At 39.9% G+C, this 26,517-nt stretch overlaps 1 protein-coding gene across 3 annotated transcripts in view; it reads left to right on the top strand.

Annotated features, from left to right (window-relative positions):
• TSC22D2 (TSC22 domain family member 2) overlaps nt 1-24,575 on the top strand; it is a 160,140-nt gene extending 135,565 nt beyond the window's left edge. For 2 of the 3 annotated variants that reach the window (XR_014970810.1, XR_014970811.1), the window contains 2 exons: nt 19,938-19,989; nt 22,377-23,831. Coding sequence is in view for 1 of the 3 variants with exons in the window: in XM_085635106.1 (XP_085491232.1) it covers nt 19,938-19,989; nt 22,377-22,637 (313 nt within the window). In the remaining 2 variants the exon portion in view is untranslated. Of the gene's footprint in view, nt 1-19,937; nt 19,990-22,376 lie in introns of all 3 variants that reach the window. The other variant, XM_085635106.1, reaches the window with a different exon arrangement.
• Nucleotides 24,576-26,517: the final 1,942 nt, after the last annotated feature.

Genomic DNA, 26,517 nt, shown 5'->3' on the forward strand with positions numbered 1-26,517 from the left:
GAATATTGGATTCATATTGCCTTGTGTACATAGATAAAAAATACAGTATAGAGAGAACCAACTTTGGACACTGGGGTTTTGAATCATTCAAAGGCCCCCTCCCCCACCTCCTCCCACATGCCGTCTTGCTATGGCAGAGGTTGATTCTTGATGAAAGGGACGTATCAACCAAAAGGGAAATTAGCCTTTTTCCTGCCCATATGTGCTCTGTGATTCGGAGGATGCCGGTCCATGCTTACAGTCTACGCGTTTGCTGGAAGCTTAGTTTGCAGTGTAGACTGCATCTCTCAGTCCACAGGCTCTTTAAGTACATTGATTTAACTTACTGAACTTCAGGAAATCCAGTGCTTGTTTACCTAAATCTCTGAATGTAGGTATTTATTGGGCTATTCCTGTTGGGTTTATTTACCCCTCAAGACAATGGAACAAATGACTCCTTGGAGTACTAAAATGCTGTGGCTACACAAGCGTTTTTATTGACTTAAACAGTCTTTTGTCAGAAAATGATATTCTGCATTCTTACAGCGAGGAGTGGTGGGAATTGAGTAGAGACTGTAAGGCAAGTTGTCACTTAAAGACCTACAGTTGAACTAAGGAATATGTACCAGGTCTGCTTAGTATGTGCGGTGCATTGAAGGTTAAATTTATTAGCACTTTATAAATACCTTCGTAAATGGCAGAGTGCAGTGAATGTCCACAGGATACGCAGCAAATATGCAAGAATATAGATATACATGTACATTTACAATATGAACCAAGGACAAGAAATGTAAGAATATAGAGTAGATCGAAGACATAGCATCACAACTTGTCTAGTGTCGTTAGATTGTCTAGAAATCCGTTTTAAGACTTTTTACTAGGATTGCACCAACAAAGAAACAAGCCTGAGGCTCAGATTGAGCCTAATCCAGAGACTTAACCAAAAAGAGCCTGCTCATGCGTATGCCCTTTGACTGTTTATCTAAGGGAGCCACTGCACAAAGAATCGCTTTGATTGCTTGAAGTTTGGGCTTGAATACCCGTTTGTTGTGTGGCTAATGTCAGTGTAAGACTAAATCTGATTAAAGACTGTGCAAGCCAGTGAGAACCCGGATATTTATTTGAGAATCGCCGACTGATTGGTGACTACACATCCATGTCTAGGCACCTCACCCCTTTTACTGGAATATACCCTTTCCAGACCACTTTAAGCTTACTAGAATTTTGGCTCCAGATAACGTGACCTGGAAAGGAAAATTACAAAACTGTAGTGAGTAGCATCCCAAAAAACCTTCTTTTTGCGGGTCTTGCATCAGTCACTGTGCTGGTCTTTTCCTCTTCTGTGAGGTATTTGATGTTCTCACTCAAAAATGTAGCTGGACATATTAATTGAGAAGACCGTGGTAGGATTTTGGTTTAGCTCAAATGCGAAACACACAATTGATCTGCAAGCTGTATAAAAATGCATTTTGGGTTTGGTTATATTGGCATTTGTCTGTCTGTATTAGTTACTGAAGAAATGTAAAATGTTCATTATCTAATATGCTTACATTGTTTGCGTACTGTCTGAAAAGGTCCATGGGTTTTGTGTACATTGGGCGAAATTGTTTGATTGGAGCCATCAATTAGAAAAGGTGAAAGGCAGTGCAAATGTGATGGTGTAATAAAATTGTAGGTTTATCGGATCAGCTTCAAGAATTGCTAACTAAAAAATATACCACCTGGTCAATATTATAATGTGCAAAACTATAGGACCGCCATTAAGTAACCTCATTGATAATAGAGTGGATTTATGTCACATTTCTCATACAACCTCGATAAGCACATCCTGTTGCTTCACATTGTTGTGCTTTTACAGGTTTTATTTATTACATTTTGGTTTAGTGGCACGAACGTGCCACAAGTCCAAACGAATTGCAGTAAACTTATAGTGGTATACTTCACAGGAAGCAGCTCTGTGTATTGAATCTCGCTGTCAATGAGTGCACTTCTAGAACCATGACCATAAGCTAGGTGGAGGCAGTTATTAATGCACAAACTAGGATCATTCGAACGAGTAAACTAAAGGTACAGATGCTTTCAAAAACATGTACTACACTGTTCCAATAGGCAGTTGATAGTCCGATCATTAAATCTGGTCGCATCATTGTTGCTCTCCATAGCTGTACAAAATAAGACCATTTGCATGTAGAAATAATCCCAGTACAAGATTCGCCCACACAATGCGAATTAAAGAATCGACCGTTTTGTCCTTTTATTAGCCATGTGTGGGTTCAGCTTGCATTGGCAAAATGTTTACATGCATTTGTGCTTGTATTTTATAGTGGGTGATCAAAACGTAAGTGGACACAGACTTGAAATGTGAAGATCATCTGACCGTTGGAAGACGTAGAACCAGTATGTGCTGCTCACTGCCTTTTCTCGCGTATGGTTACTGTGCCTGCATAATAGGTGTTAGTTTTCCACTGACTAAAACCATCCAGCAAAATAAGGGTTGCCAGTGCTTGAGTGATTAAACTGTTGAATTTTGCAAAGCTCTGACACTGCTCACCCACCAACTTTCTCTCCCACACCCACCAATTGCGCTGGTCTACAGCCAATAAATAAATGCACATAAATACATTATTTGCACAAGATTGAACTAGGTAGTCGCACATAAGCAGTAACTCAAAGGTGAGTTCAGGGCATGGAGTTTGGTGATCAATAAACTATGGGCTAATTGAAGGAAATTATTTCATTTGTTCAGTTTCTTATATTGACACATTTATTCTTTTGAAATGTGCACTTTTAGGTTTGATTTATCGTTTACTAAAGTCAAGATGGAAACAATGGGGCTGGCTGCTTAGAGGATTGTGTCTTCTGACTTTTAGGCTCTACACCTACATGAATCGCTGTAGTGGGAAATAGATGGGCATCTCCATAAAACAAAAAAAAATGAGTTAATTGACCATGGCATAATTGATAGTTCTCAAATAAACTTGTGTGTTCACAAAAGGGGATTCTATCATATCTTGGTTTATAAATGTCATTCCTAGGATACATGATCAGTATGCTCTAACTTGATCCACATAAGAATTGTTATTTTCACTTGTATATAGTATGCTTAATTTTGTGTTTAATCCATATTTTAATTCATTATTTGGGGCAGGCATGATTATAGTTGTTGGAAATTGCTGCCTACTTTATTGTTACGCTCCATAATATACTTTTTTGTGTGCAAACAAATCATCTCTCGGCTACTAAAGAGGTCATGTACTAGTCTGTGGTTGTGGTGGGTGATGATTGATATCAATAAGATGTTCATGAGCATGGGTAGACCACAGGTAGATACTTAACTGTTGATTTCCTTTAAATGGTAAATTCAGCTTAAATGTGGTCAGCTCAAAGTGGAAAAAAATGTGTGGTAGGGGATTGTGAAGTTTATGGTCGTAGGAAGATTATCCAGCCCCTCAACCCACAAGTTGAGGCTTGACTCTTCCTGTTTTGGGAATAACCTTATTTGCAAATTATATATAGAGCTCAAAACTGAATGTTTATTCGTACTAATTTTCTGACAGCTGGACAGTTTGCAAGCTCGCCTATTGATTCACAATACACAAGTCATTGCTTCAACCAACTGATTACTGTGAGACTCATGACTCACCCTATGCATTGGGAGAAAACACTATTTTCTTTGTGTTAGACCCTCGCCCACTCTAGTGGCATGCTTAATCATCTGGTCTCATCCTGGTCCCTAAAGGCTAGGATGCGCTCGACCACGTTCCATGGAGCCCTTTTCATATAAATTGTAACAGAGGTCTGTTTTGAGGGACCAGAATGCGACCGATGATGAAGCATGCCACTACTAGAGTGGGTGAGGGTCTAAGAACTAGTTTTTTTCCTTCCACTTCCATTTCTAGCCATGCTGTCTTGCAGTTTTGGTATTCATTCTCTAGCATCTTGGAGTTCCTTTCACTGTACATGGAAAGCTAGGTGCTGGTGTATCAGTGTAGCTTTTTGTCATATGCTCTTATCTTATAAGCATGACCTCTGGTACTGCATTTCTTTTCAAATCTCGACACAGACATGCACCCCTTTTTATCATTGCTATAGTTCTTTTAGTTGGAGTGCTTTGATTGATGAGAAAACGGGCACTCGAGACTTCGAGAGAACATAATTTATATGTGCTCTCCAAGTCTTGAGTGCTTGTGTTTCAATTGTTTTAAAACCGCTTCATTTGTTGTGCTAATTTTAATAAATCAGTTAAATTGGAGTGATTTCCTTTTGTTCAGTGCAGTTGACTGAAAAGTCACTACTCCCAAAATCTCACACTGTCTTTCCCTAGACAATCTACCATTTTATCTCTACTTTGCTATTGACCATGGGCACTTAGCGTGTAGGTCAATTTCATAAAAGACACCACCAAATGTCCAAATGGTTGCTTTTGCACGTTATAACCTCAGTACTTTTATCTTCGAACTATTAGTGAGCTTTCTTGAGAAAACATGCTTTAAGGTGAGTTTTGTGGAGAAAGGTTTTTCATACCGTAGTCTTTGCACTGTCCTGCATTGGAAAAAAAAGCATAGATCACATATGTCCTTAAGCTGCAGACCAACTTTAGGACTATCAGTATTTAGTGGCCAGGCTCCAATTCAACAAAAATCTTCAGATCAATCTTGAATGCTACATCTTCTGTGGAGGGGGTCGAAATATTGTTGATCTTCAATCTGTACGTTGAGATGTGGCCTAGGTGACTTGGGTAGTCAAAACCTAGAAATCACTACAAAATCCGAGATGTACTTCTAAATGGCCATTATCATTGAATAGTCATTCTATAAGGTCATTTATACCATGTTCGGATCTCCTTCTGCAATCAACCTCAGTTAACTATTCCAGGATGTCCTGTGAAATTGGGCGGTCTTCCTTGTAACTGTTATTTGAGCTTTAGGTTTCCGCTGACTGAACATTTGAAGGTGATACCCACTACTGCCTTTTTGTGGTAAATGGCTTTTTTATGAATTTGCACTTCAGCTCAAAATTAATTCTGGCATTCGATCATTCCACCCTTCATTTCAAATCCGCTTAAGGCGAGTTGAGGGATTGGTTGGATGACACGATCGTTTTTCTCTCCTCATTAGGGATTTCAGCTAATTTTGTAGGGTGGTTTATGCCTGTAGCAGATGGTTTGTTGTGAGATTAAAGCAAACCCCTAGGTAGATTTTTAGGTCGATCCTTGGCAGCGCATGTACTGCTCTGCGAGGTGTGTTGTATTTAGGTATGGACTTGAAGCTCCGTCCATTTTCCACCCATCTTTTGAATTGGCTCCTGTTACTGTCCTTTCTAAATGGTTGCTTTTGATTCATGAATTGGCTTAGTAGTCCCTCCTTAGTACCGCTTTGGTAACCTCCCATAAGGACTGGGCATTTTAATTGTGGTGTTACACGTGATGTTTTATCTAGTCTGCGAACGTGGTTTTCTTTAACGATTTCCCCTATTTCTGGAACTAAGTGCTTTCCTTCATGGGTGCCCGTTGTGCCTCCGGGCACTGCGCTACAGTTTCTGCATGGCACCCACTTTTACCTTTTTATTAACAATCGGGCCAAGTTGACAGACAAATGCCTTTTTTTATTTTTTTTTGTAAAAACACACCATTCGGTGCTTTCACTTTAATAGCAGCTGTGCACCTTTCTTTAGAGGAGCCGCATCTAAAGAAAAGGGCTTGGCAACAATTAAAGTGAAAGCGCAGCATGGGGTGCTTTTAAATGCATTTGAAAGGCAATAAGTCTCGCATTTGCGAGAGATTAAGCTATTGATTGGCATTGTAAATGACAATGCATTTTATGTGTTGTTTTTTAAAACCTAAATAAAAGGCATTGTAAATGACAATGCCTTTTATTTAGGTTTTAAAAAACAACACATAAAATGCATTGTCATTTACAATGCCAATAGCTTAAACTCAAGCAAATTTGAGACCTATTGCATTGCAAATGCTTGTTACAATATGCCCTACTTTACTTTAAAGACAGCGTCCGGTATTTGACTTGTCCCAACTTGGAAGCTTGTATATTAGCAATCTCTTGCTTCTCATCCCAGAAATTCTCTCAATGCCAGTTCACGCCTGTTCTCAACTCATCCATGGTGTACCATTGCCTGTTGTAAGCCTTAGATAAGTCTTGTCCTTTATTCATTAAAGATCACCTTCTGCTTGCATATTTCAGATGTTGAAAGTGTTACATTACATAAGAAACGGTATTTACCTCTACAAAAAGGCAGTCTGGTCCTAAAACCCATCTTTTGGATGTCTGCTGCATGCAAGGGGTTAAAGTTATTTGCAGTCTGTTTAATAGATGCCAAAGTAACACAAGAAGGGAGTGAAGCGGTAATGCTCAAAAGAGCATAAGAGGTGGATACGTCCTCCTTGAGTTATATTGTCAAGTAACAAAGGGATGGACCCTTATGGGAAAGTATAGAAGTGTTCCTCCAGACTGTCTCTTACAATGGTGGAAAGCGCACAGCTTTGTTTTAATACCCCTCACCCACCAAAAAGACCCTTGGTGTCCTGCTTAATCATTGGGGTCTTCCCATCTCGCTAGGGACGCGGCGTGCTGCGACCTACGACTACATGGGAGCACTGGTTATGAAAAACAATGTGTGGTGTAGGTGTGTGAGTGGAAGGGTCAGAAGTGAGTGAATGGTGACAAATTTAAAAATACCTGGCTCAGTGGAAAAAATAAATTTTAATTTTCCTTTCAGTTGGTATCGTTATAAGTGGTGAATGAGATGGAGATACTATGCTTTAATGAGCAGTGTCTCCTGTGTCGAAGCCCTCCCCTGGTTTCTCATCAGGACCTAAAAGATATCCCTTCTACACTCAAATCAAAAACTGTGTATTTACATATAATCCTAACTAAGAGGTGCACAAGAATTCTACATGCCCAGTATACTATACCCCAGTAGGTATATTGCTGAATTGGTTTCTTATATCGCCCAGATAATGCCCCATGAGCCTTCAATACGGGAGGGAAGGAGTACCTATAGTCACACAAATAACAAGGTTACCTCCTCAAAAGGACACTAAACCCCCCCCCCCCGCGCGGCTCCGTGAAACCCACGAGGCAGTGTCCTGGTGAGGAGGTAACCTTGATATTTGTGTGACTATAGGTACCCCATTCCCTCCCGTTTTGAAGGCTCATGGGGCATTATCTGGGAGATATAAGAAACCCATTCAGCAATATACCTACTGGGGTATAGTATACTGGACATGGAGAATTTATGTGCACCTTAGTTAGGATTATATGTAAATACACAGTTGTTTTTGATTTGTGTAGAAGGGATGTCTTCTAGGTCCTGATGAGAAACCAGGGGAGGGCTTCGAAACATGTTGACCCAGGAGATACTGCTCATTAAAGCATGGTATCTCCATCTCATTCCCCACTTTTAAAGATGCCAACACAAAGGAACATTAAAATGTATTTTTTTTACCCTGAGCCAGGTTTTTTTTTTTAGATTTTTCACCATTCACTCACTTCTGACCCTTCCGCTCACACTCCTACACCACACATAGTATAGTTTTTCATAACCAGTGCTCCCACGTAGTCGTAGGTCGCAGCACGCTCCGCCCCGCAGCAGGGCTGGAAGACCCCGATGAAGCATGCCACCAAGGGTCCTTTTGGTGGGTGAAGGGTATTTAAACAAAGCTGTGTGCTTCTTTCCACCATTGTAGGAGACACACGTCTGGAGGAACACTTCTATACTTTCCCATAAGGGTGAATCCCTTTGTTTAATACATGCACCTTGGTTAACTGGTCAAATTTTCTTCTCAGTCAGTATATCTGTTATACGTGTATTTGTTCTTTTATGGTGACTCTGCATTGGTTTGTTTTTTAACATTTAAGTTTTTTCACGCATCACTTCGATTACATGTTTGTCTTACAAAATTCAGACCGCTCCTTTTGTGTGTTCACCCATCGTTCCATGTGGCGTAAGATTTTTTTTTTTTTGCTTTTGTTATATAGTGTGGTATACATACTCTGTACAATTACTCTTTATTTTTTTATTTCAGTAAGTACCTTGTGCTACTTTTGGTCGTATTTACAATTCGCCATTGCGTCTGATTTTTGTGAAAAAATGCAACGTGCACTTTTTTGCTATGTTCTGCATGTGTAGTATCTGTCAACTCCGTGTTGAGCCACGGTTAAGTCCACACTGAAAGGAAATGTGTTTATTTTAAACATATTAGTCACATTCTGTAATCCAGAGGGTTGCTAAAATATAATACAGATAAAAGATCATATTTTGTGGTTGATTAATATTTGTTGGAGACCACCTACCTGTGGTCCATTGTCCGGGATTCCGGCTTCTTAGGGAGGAAACATCATAGGTCTAGTGTCATGTATGTCGAATTTGTTGAACTGATTGGGAAATGTTTAGTGACCCTTCACACAAACTAGGTACTGAACAAGAGGCCAGAGTTGCCAATATCTAACTGTATTTAAAGTGTAATCTATCCACCTTATGAATACACCTGAGCGCACAGATGTTCAGATGTGGTATCCAATTTTTACTGCAGGTTTGAGAACTCTGCCAGCTTCTGACTTTAAGCTTTGTTATCAAACAAAGTTTAATAAGGTGCAATGGGGCTGTAATCTTGTTTTTGTGACTTCATCCTTTTGCACCATCCAACAGATTTACAATGTGGAAGTAATGATTTTTGACTTGCCAGCAATAGAGTACATTGGTGTTTTGCGGAGAGCAGTTACTCTACTCTTGCTGTTAAAAGGTTTTGTCAACTGTCACTTTGACATGAGAGCCTAGGTTTTTGAGGACAATAAGGATGACAGTTGCTATAATCCATAAATATTAATTCACTTAGGTTTAGCCAAAATCTGCTTCTTTATTTGGAATCTCTTTATAACCAGTATCCAGACCCTAAAGGTAAATCCTAATTTGGTGCTAGTTCCCATCTCCTTTGTTCACCTGAGGATGAATTGGAACTGGAGACAGATTTGACGCTCTGAGTTAATCCTTGTTCTGCTGGAGCCCCAATAATTTTGCAAGAAAACATGTTACCTTCATTACTATTGTAATTTGTGTATTATGGTTGTGTGTTAGCAGTTTCACATGGCAAGTGTACTCAGTATTTTTACATCCACTGTTTACAATCATTAACTTGGATAGCTCATTTAGTTATAATACCACCTTCTTACTGTTGGCAAAGGGGGGAAATGTGTACATTGCTTTTGTTGAAATATTGTTTAATTAAAACGTTTTAAATCGAGAGCATGTTTTGGTTCTGCATAGGTGCAGTAGCTTTTTGGTACCCATTCTTGTGAGTTGTGCTTCGAAACTGTTAATATCTGCTCTTGGCCGCAAATGCCTAATGCAAGCTTCTCCAACGAGTAGCTGTGAGCTACTGGTTGCTCTCCAGCTACCTAGAAGTAGCTCTCCTGTGTGCACACCTGCCTACTAAATGATAAGCCTTTGATTGAATTTAAATATATATATATATATATAATCACATACTGGAAAGCGTGTATTGGAAACGAAAATGTTTTTTCAGAACTCAAACGGATGCTTGGAGCTAAATGGTTAAATTTGCAAAATATATTTAAAGCTCATATTTTAGTGAAAAATATGCAGCATTGGGAGTTTTGCCATTAATACAATTGTCTTGGTGACAAGGGCATTGCTGTTGTGGCTATTATAGAGGCATTCCTCATTGACGAAGCCTCTCCTACATTACTACTGTGACTGATAAACTGAGGTGGTCACTTCTGTTGTGGCCACAAATACAATCTCACCTGGTGTGGTCACTATTGCACCATTAATATCTCTAGATGATTTTAGCTCTTACTATAGAAAAGGTTCGGACCCCTGGCCTAATGAAATACGTAAAACTATTTGTCTTTTGTTCAGGTATTTGAAGCATCCCCAGGAAATAGAAGACACCCTCATCCTTGCTGTTCTTTGGAAATGTTACTGAAAACTTTCTGGTACATAGTGTTGTATAATAAATTACATTCTCCATAGATTTCCTATTTAGCAACATTTTTAGGATCGCTTTGAAACTAGAAATGTATCCCACTGTCTCTGAATGGTTTGAGAGGATCTACATTGGTAGACCATTTCTGACAGACTATACTTGAGACCGATACACATTTCTAAAAGGATATAGCTTGTGCTAAAGAAAGCAGGCACTTCCTATCCGTGTTGGAGTGGGAAGAGATGTTAGTAGACTGATTTGGGACATTTTCATAAATTGTATCTAAAGATGCCTTTAGGATTGCTTAATTTAGAGTAGGAGTGTGCGGCATTCACACTATTGCGTTTGATAGATTATGAGAAAGTTGGCAAATTGCATCAATGGAAATCAGTCATCTTGCACTATTCTGGCACAAAATGCTCCCTTTTGTCAATTTTTGAAGCATGTATGTATTTTGTGGTAAAATGTTGCAAACAGTCACGTGGCTTAAGCAACCGATGCTCTTGTTCTGGCCGTTTGCGGTATTCCCATGCTTTCCTGATAGAATTTTCCCATGGATTACTTTTAATTACTTAACTTGGCTTGATTTCAGTAATTTTCCACCACATAAAATTTTTCTGGTGTAGTAAAATATAAATTACATCCGGACCTATTTTAGAGGGGCAGTTCCTCTGGCATAGATTTGTCTTCTTCAAGAATCAATTGTTTTTACCTTGTATCTTTTAACATTATTTTGAAATACTAAGAAGCTGTAGGTTTCCGGTGACCATTCAAACATGCTCCGTTTTACAGGAGTTGTGCGCTTTTGAGCTTAGGAATTTCCACTTCAGGAAAAATGCCTTACCTTGGCTGAATATGATTAAGGAATTCGTAATTTGTGTGGAATCTTCTATACTGCAGTTCATTCTGATGAGTGCTAGTTGGTACATGCTAATAAATGTATTCAAGCAATTAGTTGCTCTCCTGTTTAGTATATACCCAGAGACTTCTTGTGAAGGAAGGTTGTCTCCTATATGACAACATGCCTGCATCCCATCTGAATAACTTAAAGGGATTAGTGCCTTAAAACGTTTTAAAAATGGTGAAATTGAAGAGTGAAACGTTATTTAATTTGTCGACCCCACACAATTACCATAGGTTCCATGTTGTCTGTCTGGTAGTGACTTCTAACCAATGATTTGTGAATCAGAGTTCCACTGTTCTCTTTTCTCGAATGTCTAATTGACATGACACTAATAGTATTATTTACATCAACCTAATGCAAACCATGACGCTCCAGTCCTAGCTTTCTCTATTATCTATTGATGGGAGTTTTGCCCCTTTAGCTGCAGGACCATAAAACGACCATAAGAATATAAAATAGGGGGTCATATCTGCAAACTCTTCATTCTGGTAGCTGTTTCTCCTCACAGTTTCTTCTTTTCGGCTGACCATGGTCTTGTTAAAATCCATTTAAGCACCTTATAAGGACTTTCTATATCGCAAGCACCTGATCTCTAGCCTTCTGTCCTTCTTTGGCCAAGACTAACAAGATGCATGATAATGTTAAAGGTAGCATGCTACAGAAGTTTACATATACCCAGTTCCTCGGAGGTCCTGTTTCCATTCCTACTTCTCTTGCATCAGAGAGACATAGACAAAAACCTCAATTTACCTATCCTAGAACTACTATTTTGGTGAACAAACTCTTCCTGGTTCAGTTCTCGGATGTGGTCTGTCATTGCTTGCCGCCTGGCTTAATCAGATCCTCGATTGCTGATCTGATTCATACAAATGTGACATGCATGTCTTGTGACACATCACTTTTACCAGTGGTTTTCATTTCCACAAAGGTTCTATTTGAGGTCTGTTTGATGGCTACATGCTCCTTTTTGCAAGTGGACGTCTATCTGCAAGATGACCGGATTAAACAGCTACATTTCCATGGCTAGCTTGACTTTGCCTTTAGTGGTACCTAAATACTCTTTTCAATCTTTGTTTTTAATGTATAATGAGTTTACTCTGCGTAATGTATGAGGAGTATGGCTTGTTGGGTTAGGTCTGGATAGTTCTCATCCTTTATTGTGCATGTGTCCATGTCCGGATCACTTCTGTCTCTTGCTGAGTATATTAATATGGTTTAACATCCTTCAAAATTGTGCCCACCCTTGGCTGGGTTCCCTATTCCTCCCTTCGAGTTGCAGCCACCATGTCTATTGTCCCCTCTTTTTTTTTTTTTTACAGACCACTTCAGTGCTGCAGACAGTGTGATCTAAAAGATCCTGGTGGGTTTCAAGCTCTAGTGTTCTTTTCCGCTGTGGATGTTGAAACTTTGACATTCCCGTACTAGTTCTGAGATTGGGTAGGAGCCATATGTCAAAGTAAAGAAAAGCTACTGATTTTTGTAACTCTGGGACTATGCTTTAACCCTGTTATTCTGTTAGCACGAAAACCAAAGTCCTCTAATCTCTTCCATTGTGGTTGTTGAATTGCATCCTCCTGAAAAAAGGAAAAAGTAGAAATTGAAAGAGCTAGAAGTTGTGCCTCTTGACATAAATTAGAGTTCAGCTCAGCTGAAAGATCTGTTGTCCTTCTAAGACTGTATATAGTCTTAGTGGATTCAGGAATTTGCTAGTAAACCTTTAGTTTAAATCAAGAAGATATTGGGTCGTTAAAGATTTATCGTTCAAGAAAAGATATCTCAATATTTTTAGTCATGCCACGAAAATCCTTAGTCAATCACTTTCCTGAAGTTCTTGACCAGGAATTCTGAAGATTTTTAGCTGTTCTGATCAAGAAACAGGTCTGCCTTTCACTAAAGTAAAATTGCTTGAAGCTAAATTCCCTCTTCTATTCTGAGACCTCTTACTGTACCTAGAATGTGCTGTTCTCTGAAGGCTAGGTCTAGCCTAGCTATTTGGCCGACAGAATGCCCTCTAGTTCTGTCTAGACAAAGCGCATGCTTGAAGCATGCTTTTGTTCACCTTTGCAAGTATGCCACACAATACCATCTATTTTGGGGTGGGAGCTCTGTCCCCTTAATCTGATCTCATATGGGCCACCTAGGGTGTCCAGCTGCTTCAGGGGAGCTATGGCAGTGCCTTTAGGCTTCCGGTAATTTGTTGTCAGGTTTGTGCAGCAGCCTAAGGATGGCCTCAGGTAATCCTTTATTACGGAGGAGAAGTTATTATCAAACATCATTAAGTCTTGTTAGCCTTTCAATAAGTTTCCCTCTCCTGGAAGGGTACCTACTCTGCATTACATATATGTGGTGTATAATGAGATGTATGCCATACTAGCAGTGTGTATACTAGCGGTGTGTTGCTAGCCATGCTTGTCTGTGTTCACAACACTGAATTGAAGTTCCATCCCATTCATAATACAGTGCACAATTTCCAGAGTGTTAGTGCCTTGGTTCGTTGCTTCTGTTATGGCAATTAGATAGGTCTGAGTTATTTTTGCATTCATCCTTGAATGCCAATATTACATTGTAGCTAATTCCTCTACATTTCAGCTCCTTTAGTCCTTTAGTCCTTTTTACATACAATCTCAGCTCTGTATGGCAACTCGTGCTCTTCTTTCTTGATGTTTGTCATTGCGTTTCCTGAAACTGGTATCCCATCTAAAGAACCTCAGGTGCCCTTTTCACTAGGACTTGTCCCTGTTCACAGGCATTAAACACACTGGATGCCGCCCCCCCCCCCCTTTAATCCTCCTTTGCACCACTGATTTAGTCTTTCAAACAGAATATTACTAAATTAAAACACCCCTGCTGCAAAACTAGATCTTTTAAAACGTGTATGCTTTGCCCTCCAGTTTGTTCCATTATAGTCTTGTTCTCTTGGCTAAGAACAGACTGCTATGCATACGTCTGAATGGGTTATGGTTACGGATGCATTGCAGAGGAAGTGATGGGTTAATGTGTTGGAAAAACCTAGGGGAATCGTGGTATAGGCCAGAGCATGGTTTCCATTCTAGAGGAAAAGAAGTAAGCAGTTCAATTATGTATCGGTGCGTTGGTTCTATTGACAGTGCCCTTCGATACAATACCATGAGCGTGTGTCCCTGAATCCACACTACTGATTAGAATCCTTGCTCCTTCAGAAATTACTTGAAACCGAAATACATTGCAAGCCTATGACCGGTCTGTACACCACTAGCTCCAAAACCATTCTGCTTTGTACCTCTTCCCTCCATTTGTTTTCTACCACCTAAACTCTCCTTTGATATCTACTTGCACATGATTTGATTTTCTTGGCTGTTTACACTGTTTCAAATTGTCTTTTTGCCAGTAGCAGAGTTAAAAAGGTTCACTTTCACATGAGCCTTATTTGTGATAGCCTCACTATGTCTAAGCTTGTGATTATAGCCTCTACTTTTCAAGCTGACAAACTTGCTTCTGTATGTAACTGGCGGTTGATTATCCAGGTTTCAGACTTTGGACAATGTCTACGCTCGGGGGGTCTTCAACCTTTTCTGAACTGAGAAGTTCAGAACTGTTCAATAAAACGTATTGAGAGCTACTAATGTTAGTGTTGTGTGATTTTGTATGTTCTTATTTGTATTAATTCAACCAAGCTAAAGTTTGCTAATTTAATTAGCTGGTTTGCACACAGGCCAGCTTCTCGGAGGCAGCTGCAGAAGCTACTAAATGGAGACCCCTGGCTACGGAATGTTTTTTTATGCTGGCTGTCTTAATACAACTTGTGATGTATGATGGTATGAACCTTAATTGTGTTTACCTGTCAGACCACCTCGCCAGCAGCTGTTTGGGGTCTCATTACTGCCTGCAGGTGTCTGACTCGCACATAAGGCTTCATCAGTCCTGCCTCTGCATGTCGCAGTTGGTTGCTGGAGTCAGTCGAGCAAAACAAATGCAAGGAGATGATGTACGGAGCACTGAAACTTTTCAGGCCCTCTCCCCCAGTCACAGATCTGGGTTGTAGCCATCATCGTTCTTTAGTTCACTTCGCCACCCCAGTTCAGCAGTCGGGGGCAGCGACTGTCAAAGAAGGCTTGATCACAGAGTGGTACAGGTGGGTTCTGCACAAACCGGTTCTCCTCCATTCAGTTCTTTCAGTCACCCACAGATACCCTTCCTGCGGTGCGGCGCATAAATATCCTTTGTGTGGTGCCTCTACACACAGGACTTTCACTTTCTGGACCACACAGCTATGTGCAATCTAATCTATGTGATATGGCTAGGCACAAGTCCATTTGGATACTGACACCGCCTTTGTATATAGTGATGCTTCTAACATTAGACTTGTCCCCCACGTGGAGGATCCTTAACAGCCACAAAGTGTGAGCTTTCTGAACCTGGCCGTCCTCAACCAACAAAGTGTGATTAAGAAAAGACAAAAGGTTACCTACCTAAAGGGTCCCCTTCAGCTTGTACAATAGTGTCTGCAGTCCCACCTGTCACCGCTACCATTCATCACATGAAAGTTCAGGAAGACCAATCAGCCCCTTTTCGATCAGCAGAAGACTTCATTGAATTTCTAAGGGAGCCTTGTCTCCTCTTACTTCACTTCAGTGTTGCGTTTTACTCCCTCGAGCTTCAGGAAAGTGAGCAATAACTTCAGCAGTCTTGGAAAGTAAGCTTCCCCTCCACCTTGTGCAAAGTGCCAGGCCATGGGTGTCAAAATGGATAAAACAGGCCTCCTTTGCTCTGATCCACTCATGTGACATATAGGCTGCATACATGCACAGCGTAAACAAGGGATGTAGCACAATGATTTGGTTAACTAAGCACATAGAAGTAAAACTTTACTTGACTGGAAGCCAACAGGCTTCCACTCGGATACAGATGAAGTTTGATCTAAACTATGTATTCACAAAACACAGTACTCTGCCACCACTGCTCTGTGTGCGAAACCTATGACCGACAGTCCACTGTCGATAAGGCCGTGCTTGGTGGTGTGCCCCAACAGGTCCAGGACCATACTGATGTCAGTGGGTTGATGTGGGCTGCTGTGCAAAATGTTAGTTTAGTAATGCCAGGGCCAAAAATCAGTGCTCAGTATACCAGACACGCAGAATGCCATACGAAGGACAACTCCGTCCCAACATGACCCTACTCTGCCCTCTGAGAAGTACGCAATAGTCTTCCAGCCACATCTCGGCAATGTCAACAAAGTGGACAAGCAGTATTATTCACGAGGCCTCAGTGCACTGTGTGCTTTTATCAAAGTGCAATCACTCATGTGCTTCATAAAAGTGCAGTCGCTCACTCAAACATAGGCTTATCCTGGGCATGCCCTGTTCAGTACCGACCGATTCGTGCATGAGAAGACTTTGTGGCATAAAGGAATTGTATGCGTTAACTTAATCAGTGTGACGTGCACCGAGGACCTGTGTAGTGTTAGTATTTCGTAATCTGCTTCCCGGTAATTCTATTAAGTTAAGAATCCTTACCTATTTAACGCGGCCTTGGGTTTGATTTTTATCTTGGACAAAGGGGCCTAGGTGCGTTATCTTGTAGAACGAAATTTGATCATGTTTACCCTCCCGCTCCCGTTTGTAAAGTTCACGGACTATACAGCGGTTTAAATCGGCCTGCGCCTACTTTGTCTGTTTGCATCTCAACGTGACGTTTTAAAGCTTTGTTGGGAAGTGAAACCTCTGCCACGCTTCTGGTACCTTTCCGTGTGATTGTTCCCTGCCGCAGTCCAGGTAGTGTTTTCGATGTAATCTGAAATGGCGTGCAAGCGGTCTTTTTACCAGGGATGTTCAGCACCGATTTTTCCTGGGCAAGTCCATACCGACCGTACAAGTAAACTGCAGCGTTTGTACTTTACGTTAATCATTAGTATCTCACCCGTGTAGTATGACTTTATTCCCCACTGTATCCATGTGTGCTTGTATCATTTGTTGCATTTATAGTTTATTTAAGTAGCAAAAGTGTCAATGTTTCAGGTGCAGTGCACTAATTGACCTGATGGCGTTGTATATTTTACATTTTAAAATAAACCACCCTGTAAGGTGCGGAGGATGCGGTTTGTAACTTTGAGCAGCCCTGATTGAAGATCATTGTACCACGGCTTTACATTATGCTTTTCGTTATTTCATAGAAATATGTTGAAACGGTATTTAATCTTTCCTGTTGGTACTAGGCCTGCTCAACTTTTTCGGTTCTGGTTGAGGTTTTCTGTCATTGTGCATTTTGACTGACTTGCAATAATTGAGCTATGTTTGTTCATTTTCATTTTTGCCACTCCGAATGTTTGTTAAATACTAGCTTGCAGAAGCAAGCGATTTGGAACACCTTGATTTGCACTTTGTAAACACTCTTTTATATTTGAAGCATTTATAGAATGAATGTTTTGGGAAGCTTTTAAAACTTTTTGTTTCTTATTGAGTAACTTTGTAACTCGGGTGTGTGCACTTGTGTCCTTAAGATCCCACTGGTGCTCGGATGTGCTCTTGCATAGCACCATTGATTGGCTAAGTCTAGCACACCGTGCAGCATTTCCTGACTGTCTTTTATTCAGCAGGTGGCGAAGGGCATGCTAGCTCTTTGCCCTCCATGCCAACCTCTCACCCCCTACACTGCTAAACCGAAGTGTACCACAATAGACTTAAGCCAAGAGCTCCTTCTTTCTTGAAGCCCTCCCGCTCCACCAAAAATTTGATACGGATGCGTATCAACCACATGATGAAGCATGCCACCTAGGTTGGTGCACAAGTGTTGTATTCCAAATGAAGCAACACTTAGGCAGTAGAAATGCATGCCGCACACACTGTGGAGCTATATTTACAATGGCCAGACATTAATCTTGGTGTTTCAGTGTCACTGTTAGAATGCTATAGTAGATTAATGCATCATATGCACGCACCTTGTCCTATCTGAAGATCATAGGTCCCCATCGTGGCCTTCTCAGTCGTATCCTTCCACATTGGTTAGATGAGCACTATTTTACCATGAATAGCATACCTGGTTAGTTGCAATGCTTGAACACTAGAAGTACACATTATGATGAAGCACTCTTAAGGAGACTTGATAGTATTCCAGCTGTTCATTTTTCCATGTTTGTTCAGAAAAAGAGTAACCACCGGTAGCTCTATTTCAGTTACCATGTAAATGCAATAAAATGAGGTTCCATGATTGTCCATTTCAAAGAAGCGCCCAGAAAGTTTTTTTTATGGTTAGAATTGATATGAAATAGGTGGTATATGTGAAAGTTTATTTTATTTTTGGAGGGAAATTGAAAAATAATTTGGCAGTGCCCTTCGTATTGCCAAATATTGACTTCTGACTGACCTGCTCAGTAAAGTATATGCACATGAAAAGCTCTAGCTCAGTTTGGAAAATAACTTTTTTGATATGACCTGATTGACTTCTGTTCCGTTGTAGAGTGCGTGTCTACACCTGTTCTGCCTTGGTTGCTTGAACTGGTTATGTTGAAGGGAATGGATTGTGGGTTTTAAATTTTTTTGTTTCAAGGTTTTGTTATGTGGCCACATATTGCGGAGACTGCAATATAAATGAATTCAAGGAGGGAAAACCGTATGGTCTAGCCTTTTTGTCACAACTTAATGCCTTTGACTTTCGGGAGAATTGGTACTAATTCTCATTAGCACTTTATAAAAGCAGTGACATTATACAAGGGGCAATCCGCAGTGGGCGAGGAATATGGATGCTGCATTAATTTCCTTTTAATTTGTACATTTAGTTGAAGCACTCGACTTCCTTGCAGGAAATGCTCAAACCTTGTGATCAGGGGCTCACATGCCTATTAGTGTCTTTAGGGCTGCAAAAACGGAGTTGGTTTCCTTTTTCTGCCTTTTCCCCCGTTTGTAGATTCTTTCTGGTTACAGTTTGATAATAGAATGCACTAGTGTATTAAATGTATTGCAGCTGTTAGTACCCCTGTTATAATTGGAATTAACAAACTCCCCAGTTCAGGTGGTTTAAAAATCTTTTGGGTTTCACACGTTAAAGATGACTTAATTTTCTACAAGCCTTTTGCAAAACTTTTTAGCATACTTTTAGTTCAATGGCGGAATCACTGCTGGGTTTGCTGTTAGCACTCTAGTATCCATGTGCCTGCAGTGCTGTCATGAGTTGGAGTACTACGTGCACAGGTTATCTTGTACGAGAGCGGTATTCAGGTGTATATGGAACAAACACTGAAAAGCCAAGTGTGCAAAGGTGGTTGGAAATGGCTAGTACCCATTTTCATACTTTCGCGGGGTGGGGGGCGCGATTGGAGGGGAAGGGGAGCCAATTGCTATATTCGAATCTTACTTGCGCAGAGTAATGACTGCTTAAATTACTCGGTTAGATTTGCAATCTTTTAGCGTTCCAGTATAGCTCCAGTAGTCCAGGAACAATTAGAGTTTGCACCTTGATTTGGTTATTTTGCTGAAACCAGCGACAGTTTTAAGATCTGTTGATTGTTTTTGCTGCCTAGTGGCTAGGAAACAACCGACTGAACAGCGATTGCCCCGCAAACGGTATCATTTTTATGCCGAAGATAACCTTGGTATGTGTTCTGCATTTTATTCTTGCGAGTATCTGCGATAAGGATGGCTGTGTTTTTTCTGCTAGTCCTTTTGAAATAACATTCAATCTGTTCTTCTCCGCTTGGCGTTGGGAGACTGAGTCGAGTGACCGCACTGCTGCAAAAAAAAAGAAGAGGTGAAAGGCGCTTCCCCCAAATCGCGCCCTGTACGGACGTCTGAAATCAGTTTCCCAATGTCGGCGACCTCGGGTCCTGCAAAAGGACATACTATATTCGATCAGTTAAACTATACCTCGATGACAAGGGGTTATATGGTTTTAAATGCATGCCGGGACGAATCTTGTTAAAGTTTCACTTTCTTTTCAATATATTTTATGAATTGGATTACTGTTCCAACTGCATAGTTTTACTGTCAACAGAGCATCCTGCAAGTCTTGTGTAACTTACATTTGAACATCTATCCAATACAGCTCCGCCTGGGAAACTGAAATGTTCCAAGATTGCTTTGCAGTACTTGGGATACGTTTGTAATTGTTTTCTTTTTTCCACAGCACATCCAATGCAAGTGTCGTAGCCATTGACAATAAAATAGAACAGGCAATGGTAAGTAAATCAAGCGGTCTCATTATACAGGAAATGTTAATGGCCTCAATGTATTATAAGACTTAACTATAGATTTTCATCTCCATTGTTATTTATTGTACAAGTCTAAAACCTTCTCCCCTTGGTTGGATGGTAACTTTCACCCATCTTCAAATGTTTTAAATGAATTCTAGGTGAATTTGCATTTCTTAGGTGCAACTCATACATTGTCGGCAGTCTCTATTGAGACGATTATAAAACAAATATATATACTTTGTAAATTAAGCAGATAGTTAATTAACTATTGCCCATTATTCCACTGAATAGCTAGCATTTTCCGATTGTGAGAACTCCCCCACACCCCTCTTGTGGACTATGCTAGAAAATGTTGTTGTGATAAAGTGAAGTTCCTACTTGCACACTCTAAGGTATTTTCCCCCTGTGAGTCAGTACATTCTCCAGAAATCTTGTTTCTCTCAAATCTTCCACTTTCCTCTTATAAAATGTTCGCATGTATGGGTACCCTCTTTTCTGAGCACTGACAAACTGCTAGTCAGTGTTTTTTTTTTTTGTGGTTTGTTTTCTTCCTCTTCCAGTACCAAGTTGTGTTCTGCAGTGTATATGCTGCTCTCTCGTGAGTGAGTTACTTTGGATGATCTCCGTTGAAGCACACAGCAGGAAGAGGAATTTTAGTTAATGGATCTATTCGGAAGGGCCTTCACTCATTGCCATGTCCAATAAGGCCCTTTTGTTAAATACACCTAATGTACCGGTTTATTCTCTCTAAGCTGTTGAACTTTTGAGCTTTGTTTACAGAAGTATAGCAGGCATCACCTCTTTTAGGATGCAGTTTTCAAAATCTCACATTACCACTACCTGCCGACTTACAGCTGTTCCTATGTTGCTACTTCTGCTTGATGAGCAGATCACTAAGGGGGGGCCCAATCAAGTATTGTTTGAATATAAAAGGCTGGTCTTATTTTAACCATTAACCTATAGACTTTATCATTCATTCCAAACCATGCACCAGTACCCTTCCTGGAGTTGTCAAAAATCAGTGTGAACACTAAGCAGCTACAACAGAATGCCAAAGTCATCGTTGTATGCAAGCGATGGTAGAAAGATACATAAGTCTGCTGTAACATTAGATTCTCTATCACTCCAGCAGAGGCAGGCATCCGATAATATCCTTCGGTAGTCCAAAACCCGGATTAAGTATGGGTTTGTAGATGAAACAATTGTCATTTTTTGGCCAAAATAAACCAGTAATTCATTTTTTTTAATGAAGGTACCAATGACTGCAAAGATCGGTTGTACCAATTCTTATGGATATGTCAAGATTCTCTAGGCTGATGGTTGATCCGGACACTTTCATAATCTTGGAGTACCCATTTTCTCGCCTTGCTGTCATTACCTTCCTATTTTCAGATTATATTTTGAAGTTGCTGTTTGTCTATTTCCTTTTTGCACGTTTTGATTGTCGGTTTTGTTGGTTAGTGCCAACAAAGTCCTGGTTTGATCGAAGGATTTTAGAAACTGGTTAAAGTCCAGCAATAGCCGAATCACTGAAGGAATAGTGCCTGGATTGTAGGCCAGTTTTAGAGAACCTTGGCAGGCTGTTTAGATTTGGTAAATTTAAGATTTCAAGGTAAAGGGTGTTCTTCGTCCTGCTGATTTTTACCACCGCAGATAGCTGTGCATGGCTGTTGCATTAGCTAGCTCACATAGAACAGTGGCAGCCAAATTTAAATAAAGTAGAAGCAAAATGGTATGAATTGTGCAGCCTTTAGAGAATCAGAGTGGTTTGTGGGATGGACATGTGATGCAGTAAGAAATGGATTTATTATCTTTAAAAAAAAAAAATACGCAAGTAAGTTTAGAACAAGTTACTAATACTTGCTCAGAAAACGAACAGGGTTGCAGTGTAATCCACAGGGATTTAAGTGAATGGGGTCGGAGATACCAAAGGGGAGTGGTGAAGTAAGCAATGTTTGTTCGTGAATAGGAGGAATTAAGCTTTTGCTGGTCTTCGGTTAGATGTTGAAAGCATGATGTTAGATTGCGCCTAGTCCCACAGTCAGTTAAGAACAGCATTAAAAAAAATTCTAAAATACAATGTAGTGATGCTTGAGTGAACAGAGATGCAAGTGACTAGTTGAAGTTTCCAAGTTGCTCCATGCAGATATTAAATAAAATTGGAGCAATAATTGCACTAGGGGATGCGCCAGTGAAGCAGTAAGTAGTGCTACTAAGTGGCACAAAGCATTTACATTGTCAACCAGGTAGACCATTGCAAATTATTTTTTAAGCAATTAATGATATTTTGTAGAGCATTATTTCGAGGAATGTATCCTTTAAAAGTGTCTGCAAATGCTGTTTTTTTAAAATTCTTATTTTGTTGTCTATAGGATTTGGTTAAAAGCCATTTAATGTATGCAGTCAGAGAAGAAGTGGAAGTCCTTAAGGAACAAATAAAGGAATTGATTGAGAGAAACTCTACACTTGAACGGGAAAATGCACTGTTAAAATCTCTTACGAACAATGATCATCTGGCCCAGTTATCGGCCCAACCAGCCAATCTCAGTACTATTTCACAGCAGAAAACCGTGATTGCACAAACATCGCAGATATTACAACCTTCACAGCAACCGAATGTCTCCTCGGCGTGAAATTTCCTTGCGTCCATGCTGAAACTGAAAGCAATCCGTCCTTGTGTGCCACTGGTGTTCTCCACTTTATAAGACAGCAAGTAGCCATGCTTCAGTTGTGGTTGGCCTTTTCAGTATTAGACAATCCTTTTACAAGAGCTTTCTTTCACTTTGATTTGTCATGCTGCACAACTGAAGCCCCTTTTTGTCTTTGGTGCACATGAGGTGACCCAACCATGAAAGAAAAAATAGCATTTTATGTGCTACACAAGGGGGAACGTTTGTGATTTGTGGTCCGAGGGTTTATATTTTCCCACAGGATTTACTTCCAGCATTGCTGTTAAGATATGTTAATCTTCTTCAAAGAGCCATCATTCTTAAAGTATAGCATTTATTTACTTTCATTTATTTGTGTTTTATTTATTACAGGGCTGCTATTTTCATATTGTATATGAACAATGTCACAAACGTTACGTTGACACCAATGCCATGTATAAAACGTCATAGATGGGAATGCATTGAGCAGGCAAGTGTAGGCAATAACTCAGTAAAAGTATCCTGGCATAATGCAACACTAATGGTAAAATCTTGGTATTTATTTACAGTAGTCAAGACAGTTTTAGTGTATTATTTGTATAGAATGCAATGTAGTACATCTGTACAGATAGTTTGTGAAATAAATGATTGGGCTATTTTGATGAAGAAAATGTTGGTCATTTCTTTCTGCTTCTAGGGCTGAAGAGAGATTGCCACGGTTCTCTGCTTTTCTGCATTTAAGTGACTTTGGGGTGGGAATAAAAAGCTGTGAAAATGTTCAATCTACTTTGTAACCAAAGAAGCAAAGCTGTGCATTTGACTTTTTTATTTTGTACTGCACATTCTCTATGTATTTTTTTTTTTAGTGTTTCCGCCCTTTTTGCTGTTCAGCATGATCTGCATGACCTATAATCTTTGAACTACTTTCGTACCTCATGGTTTGTTTTTTTAAATCCATCACTCTGTAGAAGAATGCAAGTCTGTGAACTATGTCAAATAATAAAAACGAACAGCTGGTATTGGTGGAGCTGACCTAGTGACCTGTGCACTAGATGTATAAAAAAAAAATGAAGTGAGCCAACTTTTGTTCATTTAAATTCGTGTTGAATTTCATATGCCGAACATGTTTTGTTACACTGCATATTTTAATGTATTTAATAAATGCAACATGCAGATTAAGTTCAGTCTGTACTACTTAAATTATGAAATGCACACCTTACGACATTTTAAAGTAGCATATTGTTTGCGAACATAGCTATAAACACCAGAGAATTTGTTTTGTTGCAAGTGTGCATATATTTGCTTCTACTCCCTAAACCATTTCTATTACTGTTAAAAAAAAAACAAAAAAAAAAACAGCAACAGCATTCGAAGTAAGGTGTCATTGTATATTCGCTCGTGACCTTCTCTTCATTTATGACTTGGCACAACTTCACAAGTGAAATCCGAATAGGGAGATGAGAAGTGGATAGCTAACCATATAGGTCAGGATAAAAGTGAAAAGAGGGTGTGCGTAAGTAAAACATGTATAGAAAGGGAAACTGATTGTGGTGTGGTTGAAAGTCATGGGAAAAGCAAATTGAAGTAGCATTGTGTGGGATGACTAAAGACTAGAAAAGAATTATTGCAAGGTTTAAAATTTTAATTTATTGAAGGGGGCATAAACAGCTGGTGAAGGAATGCTGGGATTGGAAAACGAAAAAAGGAAGGAACAAAGGAAAGAAGCAAGGAGGATACAGTAAGGATGAACCTCTGGCACTTCTCTATATACCATCTCTAATGTGAACGGCAAAGAAATCTTGTGGTGTATATAGTAAGGGCAGTCATTTATGTTGCAAGGCATCTCATTTCTCAACTTCAATGTTGTCAAGTTGGTAAATTGAACTTCAATCATTTTCCCTAAATAAATATTCCTAATTCAAATAAGTCTTTTTGAAAATGTTTCTGAAACGGACAATGGGCAAAAATGTGTCATTACTTTGTATACATTGTGTGTTTTAAATCAAAGTGCAATCTGTTAATTCGGTTGAATGGGGGAGGGGGTTATGCTACTGAACAAAAAAAAACTTGTAAACCAATAAAATAGTGGTGGACTTGTACCTATGTCACTGTGTTCTCCGAGTGATCCCACAGATTTCGCATGTGCTTGACTTAATCAATTCCTTGGATTTACTTTATTAAGCAGGTTGGTTGAGTTGGGGCAAAAATTATTGAGGAAATCCAAAATAAGATTTCCATTTGGAGCTCCATTGAAGTACTCATTCCCAATCCAACAAACTGCTCAGGTGTTAAACCAAATTTCTTGAATAAGTTTTCCATTGCATTTTGTAGGTCTTAATCTGGTTTGCACAAACATTTTTTTAATTGGTCAAACTATAAAACGCCTTAAAAGACAAAACAGCAAAAAAGCAGAACACGAGATTGAACTTTTCTTTGTTTGTTTCAAAGATAAACCACCACAAGGTAAAGCACCACAGCAATGATAAAACTCCCATACAAATGTCTCCATACAGCCTACTTTAATGTTCCTCCTATTGCCTTGAAGTAGACATTTCCTCTTCTAAGCTGTATTCAGGCTAGAGCTGGTATAGCCCTCTCTTGCCTGTAAGCAATGAAAACCCTCCTGTTAGACCTAGCATCCTTAGCATGGTTTCCCCAAACATTTTGCCTTCAGACCTCCTATTTTGCTAACTTCGCTTTTTATGGCCTTAGGATTCTGCACACTTTACCACTAATAAGCCAGTGCTAAAGTGCTTGTGCTCTTTCCCTAAAATGTTGCAACGACTGCTTTGCCACATTTGGCATATTTAATTTACTTATATGGCCCTAGTAATGTGCACTACGTGTGCCAAGGGCCTGTAATGCTGCTAGTGGGCCTGTGGTACGGATTGTGCTGCTCACTTAAGTAGCCCTTTAAACATGTCTCAAGCCTGTCCTTGCAGAGCCAGTGTGCAGTTTTAAACTGCCATGTCGACCAGGCAGAACAAATATTTTGCCAGGCACAAACATTCCATTTTCAGTGTATTTTTTTTAAAAAAGTAGGACATCCCGTTTTACATGTTCTAGTAGTGAAAAACTCAACTTCGTTTTTCGTCTCTGTAAGGCCAATATCTCCCATAGGATAACATTGGGATTACCTTATTACATTTTAGAAGTGTAGTTTCCCAAATTGGGCATACAAGACTATTGTAGAAGGCAGGCATCTCCTTGCTTTAGCCATTTGATGCTTTCTGCCTGTCTCTGGTCACATGTCTGGCATCGCACACAAGAATTAATTCCACATAAAGTGGAAATACGATATCAGCAAATAATTACGTCAAGAAAAGCTTTATTTATTATTCTTTTAAACTGGCGTGGGATCTTTTGTGTGGTGTTTTTACTGTTTGAAGTTCTGCACAAATACTTTACAAATTGTCTTCCAGTTAAACCGGACTGCTGTGTGCCAAGCTACCAAAGGGTGAACAATTTTGGGGATTACTGTTGACTTACCAGGACTAGGATTGTGGCTACTGCTTGACCAGGGCTCCAACCCAAGTCAACAAGGAACCCAATTTCTAACAAGTGATCAGCTGTGTGGATTGAACTTGTTTGTGCAGTGTCATACAGTAATTTGGTTAATACTACCATCCCATACATGCAACAGAGTAAAGTCCCCCTGATTAGCCTTTTTGTTTTTTTCAAATGTATCCTCTTTACCTGGCTGTGTCTCCAGCAAATATGGAATTCAAGCTAGCCCCCTGGGGAGCTACACTATGGCCCAGCTCAAGGAGTTTTGTCTGTGCTCCTCTTAGCAGGCAGTCCCCCCTCTCCAAAGAAGGCAGAGCTCCATAAGGCCTTGAGAGCACGGGTACCGGCCCACCAGGAC

Source organism: Triturus cristatus, chromosome 11 (genome assembly GCF_964204655.1).
Source record: "Triturus cristatus chromosome 11, aTriCri1.1, whole genome shotgun sequence".
In the NCBI taxonomy this organism is placed as follows: domain Eukaryota; kingdom Metazoa; phylum Chordata; class Amphibia; order Caudata; family Salamandridae; genus Triturus; species Triturus cristatus.